The sequence below is a fragment of the Rhamphochromis longiceps genome, linkage group LG7 (genome assembly GCF_057381845.1).
Source record: "Rhamphochromis longiceps isolate RC_006_pf linkage group LG7, R_longiceps_female_GT1.1, whole genome shotgun sequence".
In the NCBI taxonomy this organism is placed as follows: Eukaryota; Metazoa; Chordata; class Actinopteri; order Cichliformes; family Cichlidae; genus Rhamphochromis; species Rhamphochromis longiceps.
Genome location: NC_140563.1, coordinates 3,600,744 through 3,614,134, shown reverse-complemented (window position 1 = coordinate 3,614,134; position 13,391 = coordinate 3,600,744). Strand labels below are relative to the sequence as shown.

Here is a 13,391-nt window from a genome sequence, read left to right as displayed (position 1 = left end):
TCTGTCCCCAAGTGCCAGAGAGTTGGAGCTGGAGGACAGACAGAGCCGACTGCAGCAGGAACTCAGGGAACGGATGGCCGTGGAAGGTGAACGCTCGAATGCAAATTAGCTGACGGGCTATACAAATGAGCTCCCAGCGTTCATATCTGCATAACGTCTCTTTGTTTTCAAATTTGCACGGGCTTCTTTCAGACCACCTGAAATCTGAGAAGGAACTGGCTGAGGAGAAGCAGATCCTGAATGAGATGTTGGAAGTGGTGGAGCAACGAGATGCCCTGGTTGCTCTCCTGGAGGAGCAGAGACTTCGAGAGAAGGAGGAAGACAAGGACCTGGAGGCTGTTATGCTCTCTAAAGGCTTTAACCTCAACTGGGCTTGATGTGAGGGGAATCATTTCAAGTTTTCGACTGCTCGTAGGCGGTCTCAGTCTCACGTGGGCGTCTTTGATGTGGATATATCTGCTGAACTTTGACACAGGCATTTGGCCTAAAACTGTCACACCTAGAGCAGCGAATGTGTGAAGAACCCCAACAACATAATATGTACACTACGGCTGCCTGTGATGTTGGAGCAGTCTGCAGCGTTTACATATCCCCTGCCCAAAGGCAGTACATGTTAATCACTTTGCAGTTATGCTTGCTGTCTCAGTCTGTGGGTGGAGACGTGGTGTGTATATTCACAACTTTAACATCTCAACCTTGAAAATTGTGGCGGGGGGTTAGGAGAGCGTTTAAAGACTTTGTTCTCCACTATTTAAAGGGAAGAATGAAGATTGGTCCTGCTGATGTACAGGAATTGTAAAAACAAAAATGGGAGGGGGTATAATCGAGTCCCATTTTCAGTAGATGAGGGTCCTCGGTCTTAGTGCTGCAGAGGTGTGTTTTAAATGTCAGAGCAAGGTCTCCTAGCTCACTCTTTTCAGTCCGACTGTAGAACGGACTCTGCTGAAGCTGCCTTTTTTTCTCCCTAGTGACAAACTCACATCAGCATCCTTCAGAAACCACAAATGCATCATAAAACGCTCCGGGGTCGTTGTTGTTGTTTTCTTTCCTTTCCCCCTGCAGAGTCTGTCACCACTATGAATCCATTAAATATGTCCATGTTTATGTATTTATTACCATGTTTTGCTTTTAACAGTTAAAAAAAATGGTTTTGTTTTAATTTTATTTGTATTCACAGGAGAGTGCCCAGAATCTCATTATCTCGCATATCTCTTTTGTATCTCGCATACATGCCGCTGCATGTCAGGAATTATGGCTTCAGGCACATAGAAGACTTGGATGCAAATATTTAAGCATTTCACATGAGTTGATGATGATGATGGGCCTCTCTGTGAGCTCTCATTGGCTGTGTATCACACTGACCGTTAACGTTTACAAGTATTTGTTCACATTTTGGTTCCTGCTTTGTTAAACAGTAGAAACAATCCTCGGGATAGACTGTATTAACAATGGGATGTTACTAACGACCTGATGTTACTGTTGTTAGTATGGGAGGACTTACTGTGGGGAAGAGAGAACACTACACAACTATATACTGCAGTGTTAATACTTTAGCTTTGAAAAAGATGCCTTTTCATTTCCATTCTATAAACTTAAGTTTTTTTTTTTGTTTAGATTTTTTTGAGGTATCCAATAATCACATCTGTGTGTTCCACTGGAGCTCTTTTTTTAAAACAACACTTTTCTACAGCAGGTCCCCAAACTACACATAAATGGGACCCTAAAGAACTGCACAAGCTACATTGAATGAGAATATTGGTTTGGTTTATCCGTTGGACATCCTTGGCGGACTAGTAGGCCTCTTTGCCAATTGTACAAATCCAGGTGGGCACTGTTTTACAGTGTAGAAATGTCAGAGGCTATATTTATGACTTGTTTGGAGCTGTGAATATTACACAATTTTATGGGCTGTTGTTTTAGATTGTGTGTTCCAAGGTTGACATGATTGTATTGATATTTATTAACCTGTGCAAATTGTATCATATGTAAAGAAAGTGAATCCTAATTTTTAAAACTACTCTGTCGACAAACGACTTGTAATGTAAATGCTTCATGTAGCTAAAATTCATAGGGGTGTTGGATGTATGCTGAAGACGGCAATAAACGATGCAGTTCTTTTACGTGTTTGTCCTCTAAAATCAAACTTTTTAATTGAATGTCTTATAGTTATGAGCAAGAGATTATTATTTTTAAACCTTTCATTCCACCTTAGCCAGCCTGAGATGTTACTGTGACTTTTTCTCTGCTTTCATTACAAGCCCAGGCTTAATAAAGGATTAGCGGAGGCTTTCTACCGAGAACACAAAGTACAGTAGCAGAAAGGAATTAATTCCTAAATGCAAATAGGCAGGCTATATAATGTGGTGGGACTGCATAGATTTAAAGAAGTAGTAGAATACTGTTCATATGGTATTATCTGTGCTTTTCCTGTATATTTTGAAACGCATTTAACTTCAATCTTAACTTCTACCTGCCTTTTAACTTGCCAAAGAAGCTGTAGCGGGCACTGTGATGGAACCCAGGCATCTTAAAATTACCTGATATTTTTTTGCTGCGCTTCCATGAAATTGGGGGACTTGCATGAGGGAGAATAAAGAGGGTGGGGGCTGAAATGTAATCTTCTCAGCAGAGGTGGGGAAAATAGATTTTTAGTGCCTTGGTGTCAGACATCAAAAACCCAGAATTGTACATTTAATACGTTTGATGCCCCCTGCCTGTTGAATGGTCCTGTCATCTGTGAAAAATTTAATTTCTCAAACAAAAGCCAAGATAAATCCTACAACATTATTAAGACTCCCCGTCTGATAATTCTTGTAGCCACCGAGGATAGTTTTTCCTCCATAACCGATAACGACAGCAGGTTCTTTAAGTAAAGCAAACGGAATGTGGGGAAAATGTTTTTAACATTAAATAATCTTGTGGACTCGTAAATAGCAGGTCAGTTAACAAAATAAAGCGCATGCTTTCGGAAAACATTCTGACGTAGACTTTCTAAACGCTACTCGTGCACTTATTTTGAAAGAGTGTCAACGGAGGGACAAACTTCCGGCCCGTTTTTCTTTTTTTATTGACCGAGAAGTTGACCCACCAGCAGGTTTTTTTTTTTTTTTCCGTGTAGGTGGAGAAGCTGAAGATTTCGAAATGATTTCCTCAAGCTTCAGGGACTGCCAGGTCAGTGACTCGGAGAGAGAAAGAAATTTTAAAGAAGGATGAAGAACAGAAAGCGACACTTTCTCTTTATTTGTTGCAATAACTAAGTGGCAGTAAGGATTGAGAAACATAGTTTGTATTATTGAGATATGTATATTTAAAGTGAAAAAAGGATAAAACTGTTAGTTTACAGAAAAATATTCATGCAGGGGCATAAAGCAGGCAAACCTCGATAAGTTACATGTCCACTGTTGATAAGTGTCCGGAACTTTTACAATAACAAGTAGATTTATTTAGGCTCTGGGTAACACTGAAATGAAATTGGCTGCCTTTACTCGATGAATCTTTAACCTCAGGTTGCTCAAGCCGACGAGACAACAGCATGTTTGTCATGCAAACGGCTTACACACTGAAACCCAGCATTAACGTCTGCACCATTATGTTCCCGTTTCTTGCAGGCATGGAGGGCGGAGGGGCTTACATTGTCCACCAGCAGTAATGAGGCTTGTAAAATGTATGACGCCATACTCACGCAGGTAGCCTACTTAACACCCGAAAACACCTGTTCCACATGCACACGCAGTTTGCACACCGTGGGTGTTTCAGGCTGTTTAAGATCTAAATTGTGTTTTAACCCCCCAGTACGTGAAGTGGAGGAACGATGACAGCTTGGGAGGAATTGAAGGATGCATTTCTGCTGTCCAGGCAGCTGACCCAAATTTTGGTAACTAAATGTGGGGTTAACTATGCTTCTGATGAATATGGAAATAAGGAAAACAACAAAATAAGACTAAAGAAACCCTGAGATGTCTGATTAGTTTATACGCTGCAAGGAAAAACAATTAAATGTGGCTACTACTCTTTAAATAAACATGTTAGAGGTCAGTCACTTCAGATTATTTCAGTGTTATGTGTAGCTGGGAGGCCTCAGTTGTCAGCTGTCAGTTTGAGCTCTGATCAAGCATTTAGTTGTTGTTCATGCAAATGACTCTACCCTCCTTTGTGCAAGTTCAACACTTATTGATTCTCCTCAGAACTTGCAAGCTGCTTTTTAGTTTAGCTGCTGTAAACACACACGTTGATTGAATTGATTGATCCTAATGTCTGGTTACATAAGAAAAACAATTTGAGGTCTTCCAAGTTTACCATTGCTGACAATAGACACCCTTTAAAATGCTGGCTGCTTGCACTTATTCGTATCAGGGGCATACAGTGGAGTTAAACAACTCTTATTCTTCATCTCATGCTGCAAATAAACAGAAATGGAACCAAGAAGCTCCTGTAATATTTTACTTAAGTCCAAAGGCAAAACTTTACAAGTGCATGTGATTCGTTCCCCATGAGAACTGCAGCTGCAGAAACCTCCAGAAAGAAAAGACAGCTGTTATTTGTTTTTCCTGTAGTTATGGGGCATGTGATAAGTACAGGCCTGGAGCTAGTGGCAACAACAAGCTCCACCAGGCTGGATGAGCGTCTGTCAAGTGCTGTGAGGAGGACGGTGGAACTTGCCAACAGCCAGGACATCACTTCCAGAGAGAGACTCCATGTCAAAGCCATGGAGCTCTTCTCACACGGGTAAGGTCCAGAGCCAGACCGCCACAGCAGGAGACGCAATCACAAAGCAGCCCGTGCTTCATTGGGTTGTGTTTGAGCCAAATTTATCTTTGAATGTTTTCCTGCTCAGAAGGCCTCAATAAACCCATGATGACGATATGAAACCTGTATCAGTCAGCAAACCCAATTCTCTAAATGTTCAAAGTGGTTGTGAATTCACAGGAAACTGATTGAAAAGCATGTTTATGATTGAAATGCATAACAAATGTAAAATCAATCAAACAAAAACCTCAATAATTGACAGCACACAAACACTTATTTTTTAAAAAGCATAAAATGTGGTTAGTTTTAGCGTCCCTTATCCAAGAGCCCTGCACACTGCAACAGTTTTTTTTTTTTTTTTTTTTTTTTTTTTTTTATGTGCACAAAACTGGTTTTATCAAAATTATTTTAAGGGTTAATTATTTAACGCTATCAAAAATATTTCTGTTATAAATCTGTACAAAATCCTGATGTAATGACTTTAAAATGAAGTAACTTAATCATTCTCAGAGTTGTATGCTAAGAGAGACTCTTACATATTTAATCTTATCTGTCACTGGGGTCTGTAGTTGAAGTCTGAGTCGAAATGAGTTTCATTGAGCCAGAAGAAATAGGTTGAACTTGTGTTTTTTTTATACATAACACAGAAGTACAAGTGTTTTTTTTATTTATTTTTTTATCAGGTGATATTCATTCCCTAAGTTATTTGCCTGGCCTTACGTGATACACTCTCTTACTACAGATTGTCTGCCAAGCTCTTCTGTAAAATTTCAGTCACAGTCCAGCAAGTAATATTTGAATTTTATATTCATTGTCTTATTTCCCCGGGGTATAGTCAGCTATACTGTAATATCGAGGAGCCATTTTGGCTCTCAGCATTGTCTTTGCGATACTTTCCAAGTCCCTCTAATCTGCTCACAAAGCATATTGACATTTGTGATTCTCCAGGTACCGATCAACGTTCCCTGAACTCGCTCTTTTTTTCTTTTTTAAACCGACACATTTGTCTTGCAGAAATTTTCCGAAAGCCTGTGAGGCATGGGAAGATATTCTGCTAGACCACCCAACTGATATGTTGGCCCTCAAGTTTGCACATGATGCTTATTTCTACATGGGAGCCCAAATGCAAATGAGGGACTCAGTGGCCAGGGTGCTTCCCCACTGGAAACCACACATGCCTTTGTCCAGGTACAAAAGACGGCTTAATGTCACCAGAGATTTTTTTTTGTTTGTCAATCTAAACATTGATGCCATGCATTGGGACAGTATGGATGCATACCTGCAAAACATACAGCATGTAAGCTAATGAGGCTTGTTTACAGTAAGTAGTTGTGCAGTGCTTAGTATTTTTGTTTAAAGTGTGCATGTATGCTTTCAAACTGTTAGGATGTTCTTTCACTCTGCCAGAGTAGCTTTGCATGATTCAAAGTTTGAAATAATATAAATATTTCCAGTATGCTGTGCATTGGTGCAGCTCGTTTGTAAATTCACTGTCTGAAATGAGCCATATTAGATCTTCTTTTTTTTTTTAAATTTATTTGTTTACTTTGTTTTTGTGTGTACGTACGTGTGCACATACCTGCTCTCAGCTACCTGAATGGACTATATTCCTTTGGTCTCCTGGAAACTCGTTTCTATGACCAGGCTGAGAAAGTAGCCATGGAGGTGAGATTTTCTTCTCTGCTGTTATTCAAGCTGTTGCCATTATTGTAGCAGGGGGTTTTGGACTCTCGGTCCCTTTTCTGATTTCGTTAGTTCAACTCTGCAAGTAATTTGCTGTCAAAGACCTACAGGAATAAACAGCAGACCCTTCAAAACTCAGCGTGTAATGCATACAAAGTATGATATGAGGGTCGCTGAAAAGATTGGGGAGCATCATGTTGAGTGTTTAGAATGCAGTTATTTTGGATTGGTCATTTTAGATCTAGTTACTTATCAACACGTTCATCGCTTCTTCTTGCTTCAAAACGGCAAACTCTCTTGTGAAGGGGCTTGCTCTAACTCCCGACGATGCTTGGTCAGTCCACTCTGTAGCCCATGTTTGTGAGATGAAGGCAGAGTTGGACAAAGGCTTGAAGTTCATGGAAAGTAGAGAGAAAGACTGGGAGGTACGATGACTTTGTTCTTTTCTGTTTTTGATTAATCACATACAAGTAATCTGTTCCATAGACGACTGAATTATATTACATATCCAAATAGCCCCGGGAAAAGTATTTGAACTCTGTAATGTTTAATTCCAGGTAACTGACATGCTGGCCAGTCATAACTATTGGCACTGGGCTCTATTTTTCATCGAGAAGGTAAAGATGATAATGGGTTTTTCAGCCAAGCGGAAAGCTGGCAGTCACAGTGTTTGTGGAGAATGTATTTATGATATTGTCTCCCATAGGTAATTTGAAGCCTGGGGTTGATTATATTGTAAGATTAATTTGTGTTTGCATTTGGGCAACTCAATTTATCCACGTTGCCTATTTCTCAGTGCTCAAGTTATTCAAATTTGTCTTCCTCACCTCCTCCACAGAGGCAACACGAAGCTGCTCTGCAAATATACGACACTCAGGTTGGTTTCTGTTGAAAGTTTGCATCTAAACTTTAATACTATAGCTGTCTGAGTACATACTCTTAGTAATTTCCAGAGTCACGCATACGCCACTGCACAACACTGCACAAGAGACGCAGACTAATGCAGTTTGATGTGCTCGTTGTGAGTCAAGAAGGTAAGCGTGAACAAAAATGAAAGTCAAATCCATATTCATATGTCAGAGCCAAGGAACCACCCACACTCATTTCAGTGTCAACAGCCAAAGCGGATTATATTTCGTGATACTCCAAAAATAAGAGAGACAATTTGAAAGTACATCTCTTTGATGTCCTGCACCTTTAGAATAATACTTCTCAGCTAAAAGTTTGAACGCAAAAGAAATTCTGAAATTCACATCAGCAAAGTTCAGCATCTCGTTTTTTTCTTTTCTTTACTTAATTTCTCTGAACTGTACACAACGTGGTCAGACGTTGTGTACAGTCATCATGGACACGAATGTCATGGTAATTCTTGGCTGACTTTCTTTGAAGTGTTAGGTGGATACACCTTTAAATATTTAAAAACAAGAATTTGGCTTAAAAGTTGGATTTTAGTTTAGATTTTTTTCTAATCCATCAAAGGTCAGAATCATACGTACAGGCTCAAATATTTAAATACACTCACTTAAGAGGTGTTTGCAGAACTGCGCACAATGCAGCCCCCCCCCCCCCCCCCCCCTTTTATTTATGTATTTATTTTATTCTATTTTTGTTTGTTTTGTTTTCTTTGGTGGGTTTTGTTTTTTGTTTTTTTCTGTTCGTTTGTTTTTGTTTTTTTTGCCTTGTTCACGTGATAGTACTTTTTTTTTGTATGTGCCCATAGATTACACATTTTCCTGCATCCAACTGGTTTGCCACTGGCGTAACCAGTTTCACAATGGCAGTGTTTGTAATCACAATTCGAGTTATATTTTTCTGTACTTTTGTCATATTGGAAAATTATAAATAAAGTTGTCAAAAAAAAAATACACTCAAGTCTATTAATAAGGGGTACTGAAGGTCATACATTGTCTGGTAATTTGACAAGGTGAAGACCTGTTAACTTACAGCATACAAATTATTTGCTCGACATCACGCGCTGAATCGATCAATGCTCAGAGCAATGGGAAAGTCCAAGGAACTTGTGTAGATTCACACAAGTTGGAAAGGTCTCTCTGAGCCATTTCTAAACAACTGGAAATTCTAAGATCATCAAACTTCAAAACTATTGTACATAAGTAAAAGTTATTCAGGTATGTCACAGCTTTGCTAAGGTCTAGAAGAAGACTCAAACTATCAAAAATCCTGCCATGAACAGGAAGCTGCTGGAACACCAGGCTGAGCGTTCACAGTGAAGCATCGCTATGAACTGAGAAACAAAGCCCCTGCTGCAAAGTTCAAGCACAACTGAACTGAACCCACAGAGACAAGCCTTGTGGAGAAAAGTTTTATGGTCAGACAAGACAAAGATTGAGCTGTTCGACCAAAATGACGAGGAAAGTTTGGAGAAGTAAAGGTTAGAATAGGCTACCAGCTGTCAGTCAAGGTGGGGGTAGCATCAAGCTCTGGGGCTGTTTTCCTGCAGTTGATACTAAAGGACTACCTCCAACTTCTTCTTTACCTCAAGTCAACAGCTAGACAGCTGAAACTTGGATACACAATTGGGTCAGTGATCCTAAACACACTTTGAAACTGGTTTATTAAGTGACATTTAACCAAATATTAGTTATATACTGTATATGTATGTATGTGGCCCAGTTCTTGTTTTTTATAGTCCTTAAAGATGTATGCTCTACAATTAGTTAAACCCTGGAAAAAGAACAAAGAGCAAAATGACCATGACATTCATGCCCATGACGAGTGCATGTAAACGTCTGTATGTCCTTTGGTGATTAGAATGAATAGTGATGACAGTGTGTTGTGTTCAACTAAGGTTTTCAGGCGTTGCAAGGCCTCGGGAGCCATGTTGGACATTGTAGATGGCTGCTCATTACTTTACAGATTGGAAATGGACGGTAAGATATAGAACAAACTGCATGCTAAAAATACATCTCAGACACTCATCACACTCTGATTAAAATTCAGGAGTAATGCATTTTTTTTTTTTTTTGTGCTCATAGAATATGTTTAAAATGATGCCAGCTGGCAAAATGCTGCAACATTTCCTAATGTGTTACTAATGGGCTGATGGGCAACTGGAACAAATAATTTAAGATAATTTAAGACAGTATGGTGTTGAGTGAAACTGCTAATGAGGTGAGATAATCTCAGTTGCCATCCTTCATTAATTTGAACCTCAAAAGTGCTTTGTTGGAAATTAAGGTAATTAACAGAACCTCTGACCACATTTTCTTCCTGCTCTGTTTTACAGCTGACTATGCAGCCTTCAAGCTGTATTAGCGTGTTTGTGTTTCTGCATGTTTCAGGAGTGTGTGTGAAGGAGCGTTGGCAGGAGCTGCTCCAAGTAACTCGGCCTCACACTGACGATCACGTGACCTTGTTTAATGACCTTCACTTCCTTATGGTGTCGCTGGGAGCTAAAGAGACTGGGACTAGTCGGCGTCTGCTGGAGGGCCTTCAGGAATTGGCGAAGTAAGTTTCGTGCCATTTCTTCTCTTCACTGCACACCTCAACACTCTGTCAGGCTTACATAAGAACAACACAAGCCTTATGTAAAATGGAGACAAGACTGAGCGTAGGATGTGAGATAGAGTGTGAATACAGTCAGAGAGAGGGGCTTCCCTCTGCAGCAGATGCCTCTGAGGTTATAATGGCCTGTGTTCTTCGTTTCGTCGAGCATACAAACCACAGAACAGCTCACATTTAAAACCAGTCCTTAAAGCTGTCGTGCTTTCACTATTACTTAAGACGTGTTGGATTTCTTTGAAAGTGAGTTAAGTAAGAAAATGTAATTTTCTCCTCATCGCAGCTTTACTTTGAGTGTATTAGACGAGCTGCATGCATGTTCAAACGCAGCATGCATCAATTACATCTAGCATATTACTTTTTATTACCTGGGTCTTTGGAGGATTGCATAGTTTAAACTAATCCATATTTTTCCATATGGTAATTATACAGTCAGAGGCAGTCACTCAGAGTATTTGCTAATCTGAGAAAGCTTAAGGACAGTGAAGTGAATCCTTCTCAGAGGTCTTTGCAGCTTTCCCTCTAGATTGACTGCTGTAGGGAGGAGACTGGGCCGCAGAAGTTTGGATAAGTGCAACAGCAGCACTTTTTTTTTTTCCAAAGACAAACCTAAGAGAGTCATTCTCTGAAGTCATTGCAGATGGACTCACACTTCTTGAAGCTTTTAATGCACTTACAGTGACAAAACAAGTGTTTAAATTCACATAATATTAGATGCACTTCACTGAGCTCGCTTCTGTTCAGTTCGTCTCCATTTGTGTGAGGAGGGCAGACTTAGACACCAATATGCTATCACACATGGAGAGCCTGCCACAAGGGAAACTACCACAAAAGATAAAGGAGAGGGAAATATTCCTGTGTCTTTACAAGTCAGCAAAAAATGTAGAAATAAACTAACTAGCCACAGTGTCTTTTTCCAGAATGTGTTCTTTATGTTTGCTTTCATTTTCTTTTTGCAAGACAAACCAGATCCCTGGATTTCTACTCTCACAAAATATTTAATGCTGATGCCTTCTTTGAGATGCAGCATTAACAGTTTTTAACTTGTTACTCTGTATCTTTGGCTCCTTTTTATAAGAAAAGTTGTTTCCTTTTTTTAAAACCGTGTTTTTCTTGCACAGGGATCCAGGAGACAATCAGCAGCATCAGCTGGCCGGGACTATAGGGATACCAATGTGCCAGGCTATGCTGGAGTACAACCAGGGTAACTACGGTCAAACTGTGGAGCTACTATACCCTTTACGCTATCACATGGTAGACATAGGTGGCAGTGATGCACAGGTAAGTCTCAAAGAATTTATTAACTGTTAAAGAAAATCATTTCAAACTGCAGCTCTCCTAGTGAACTGCTGAAAATGTTTAAGCCTCGAGGCTTTACTATCTTTGGATATCATTGCTCATACTTTGTTTTCTTGAGCAAAAGTGAAATCCTTGATGCTGTAAAAACAGGTCAGAGGTTAGGAGTGTTGTGCAGAAAAGCTGCAGTCTTTCTATCTATGAACATACCAGACCGTGTGAACATGTGGAGTGCAGTGCACCAGTGTATGAATAATGAACTCTTTTATGTTATTTTTGTTCTGAGAACCGTTCTCTAAGGCGTCACAGTTTACATAAAATGTAACACAATCTAACACAAAATGCAGAATGTCCTTTTACAACTGAAAGAGGTTTGTGTCTAATAATGTGTTTGTGTATTGTTGTTTTCAGAGGGATCTGTTTAATCAGCTGCTTATTCATGCTGCGATGAAATCGGAGAATAAGCACCACCAGAAGCTGGGAAGGTAAGGAGCAGCAGGGATTTCAGGCTTCATGCTTTGGGGTGTTTTCCCCCCAGTATCAGTGTGTTTTTGCATGGGAATATGCCGGAAGATTGTGCGAGGGGAAATAAAACCCCATCTTTCATTCACTGAAACACTGAAATTCCAACATAGTTTTGTTGCGATTGCTGTCCACTCCGATTTTCTTTAACTGCTTTCCATCTGCATACAGAGCACGAGCTGCTTTCATGCTCCTATTATGTAACTGACATCCATGTCTGTACAGCATGTTATACTTTCATTATTGATCAGCTTAGCCTCTCAGCCTGCAGTCTCTTTGAATCTGTGTTCATGTCTTTGCACTGTCTTGTGCTGAATTTCCCCAGATGTCTTCTGGCAGAGCGCGATGCCGTGAGGCCAAACTCTCCTCTGACCCATCGTCTGATGCAGAAAGCTCTTGCACTTCAGGACTAGAGGTGCACAAACCAGTTCCCATATAAAAAAACAACCATTGTGGGTTTAAAAGATTTAACTATCAAGAGCTTGGAGTGTTAAGAGAGTGGAAACCTTTCATGCAAATCTCATTGTAGTTCGCATTGAAGTTCTTTCCTTACTATAGACTCCAAGTATTCAATAATTAATACACAGCTGTAAGCTAGTTTGACATGAAAAAATATGTAAAATTGAATTATTCAAATTTCTGCAATAACTTATGTGCAAATATTTTTTAATTTTATTCATTCCAAAAATTGTTAATTTTATTCCCCAAATAATTGTATTTCCATTTTTCTAATGAAAGCTTTTATTACATTACATGACAGTGGTGGCGCTGTGCACTCTGAAGCTAGACTGAAAACAATGTTATTTTAAATGAGCCTTCTCTCACTTTCTATATTTAAACAAATAAACATTTGCTTTTATAAATATTCTATATTGATTGTTTAGCTTATCAGAGCTTCAAATGATGATTAATATTACTGCCACTGGATCTTGACTTGTGATGCTCAGCAATAAACAACCCCCCCCCCCCCCCCCCCCCCCGCCCCCCCAACCCTGTTTAGCTGGTTTAATGCTGTTGTACGTTTTATAAACCGTCTTAAGTCCTTTCATTTATTTAGTTACTGTACAGCTTGGTATGATTTTGAAATTGCTTTTACATTGTTGTAAAAAGATTTCCACTGGGCTAAATTGAGTAGCAGCTGTTGAGCTGGTGCTACAAGGCTGAACCCCGACTGAAAGGTGGGAATGTGGTGGTAATGCTGCTGAAATACATAAAAATGTGAGATTTAAAGAAAGAGAAAAATGTTTTGTTGGGGGAAAATAGCATTTTGAAATTTCAAATACCTAAAATGTTATATTGAAATTGATGTAACATTTTAAAATGAGCTTCCTTTGATTAAAAAAAATCAAAAATGTAACATTTATTTCTTTGATTAGAGTTTAAAAATAACTGATTTAATACTGAACACTTTGATCTATATCTATGTATGTAACATCAGCAATAGGCTGACAATGTCTATGATAAATGGTGTTGAAGAAATAATATACAAAAACCAATCTTTGGACTTTGAGCGAAATAAATTTGTCACAGTTGTGACTTATGAAGCACTTGAAGTGTGTGGTGGTGCGCTATAAAAACAGCTACGAGGACAATGCTTTACCCACATTCTGCTCTCCGTCTCT

The 13,391-nt window shown here is 39.4% G+C and overlaps 2 protein-coding genes across 27 annotated transcripts in view; both read left to right on the top strand.

The window, feature by feature from the left end:
- The window catches only part of mical3a (microtubule associated monooxygenase, calponin and LIM domain containing 3a), a 77,486-nt gene extending 76,405 nt beyond the window's left edge, over positions 1 to 1,081 (top strand). For all 26 annotated transcript variants that reach the window (XM_085411648.1, XM_085411647.1, XM_085411652.1 and 23 more), the window contains 2 exons: positions 13 to 86; positions 193 to 1,081. In XM_085411648.1, the coding sequence (XP_085267774.1) occupies positions 13 to 86; positions 193 to 377 (259 nt within the window). In that variant the 3' untranslated portion in view covers positions 378 to 1,081. The remainder of the gene's footprint in view (positions 1 to 12; positions 87 to 192) is intronic.
- A 2,002-nt stretch (positions 1,082 to 3,083) lies between these two features.
- Positions 3,084 to 13,326, top strand: ttc38 (tetratricopeptide repeat domain 38). Its single transcript, XM_085411643.1, has 14 exons — positions 3,084 to 3,171; positions 3,609 to 3,686; positions 3,793 to 3,874; positions 4,554 to 4,725; positions 5,761 to 5,934; positions 6,336 to 6,411; positions 6,735 to 6,854; positions 6,987 to 7,046; positions 7,268 to 7,306; positions 9,239 to 9,320; positions 9,732 to 9,897; positions 11,073 to 11,232; positions 11,659 to 11,732; positions 12,095 to 13,326. Exons 1-14 carry the CDS (start codon positions 3,142 to 3,144, stop codon positions 12,180 to 12,182), a joined length of 1,401 nt encoding a protein of 466 aa, XP_085267769.1. The 5' UTR covers positions 3,084 to 3,141; the 3' UTR covers positions 12,183 to 13,326.
- The last annotated feature ends 65 nt before the right edge of the window (positions 13,327 to 13,391 follow it).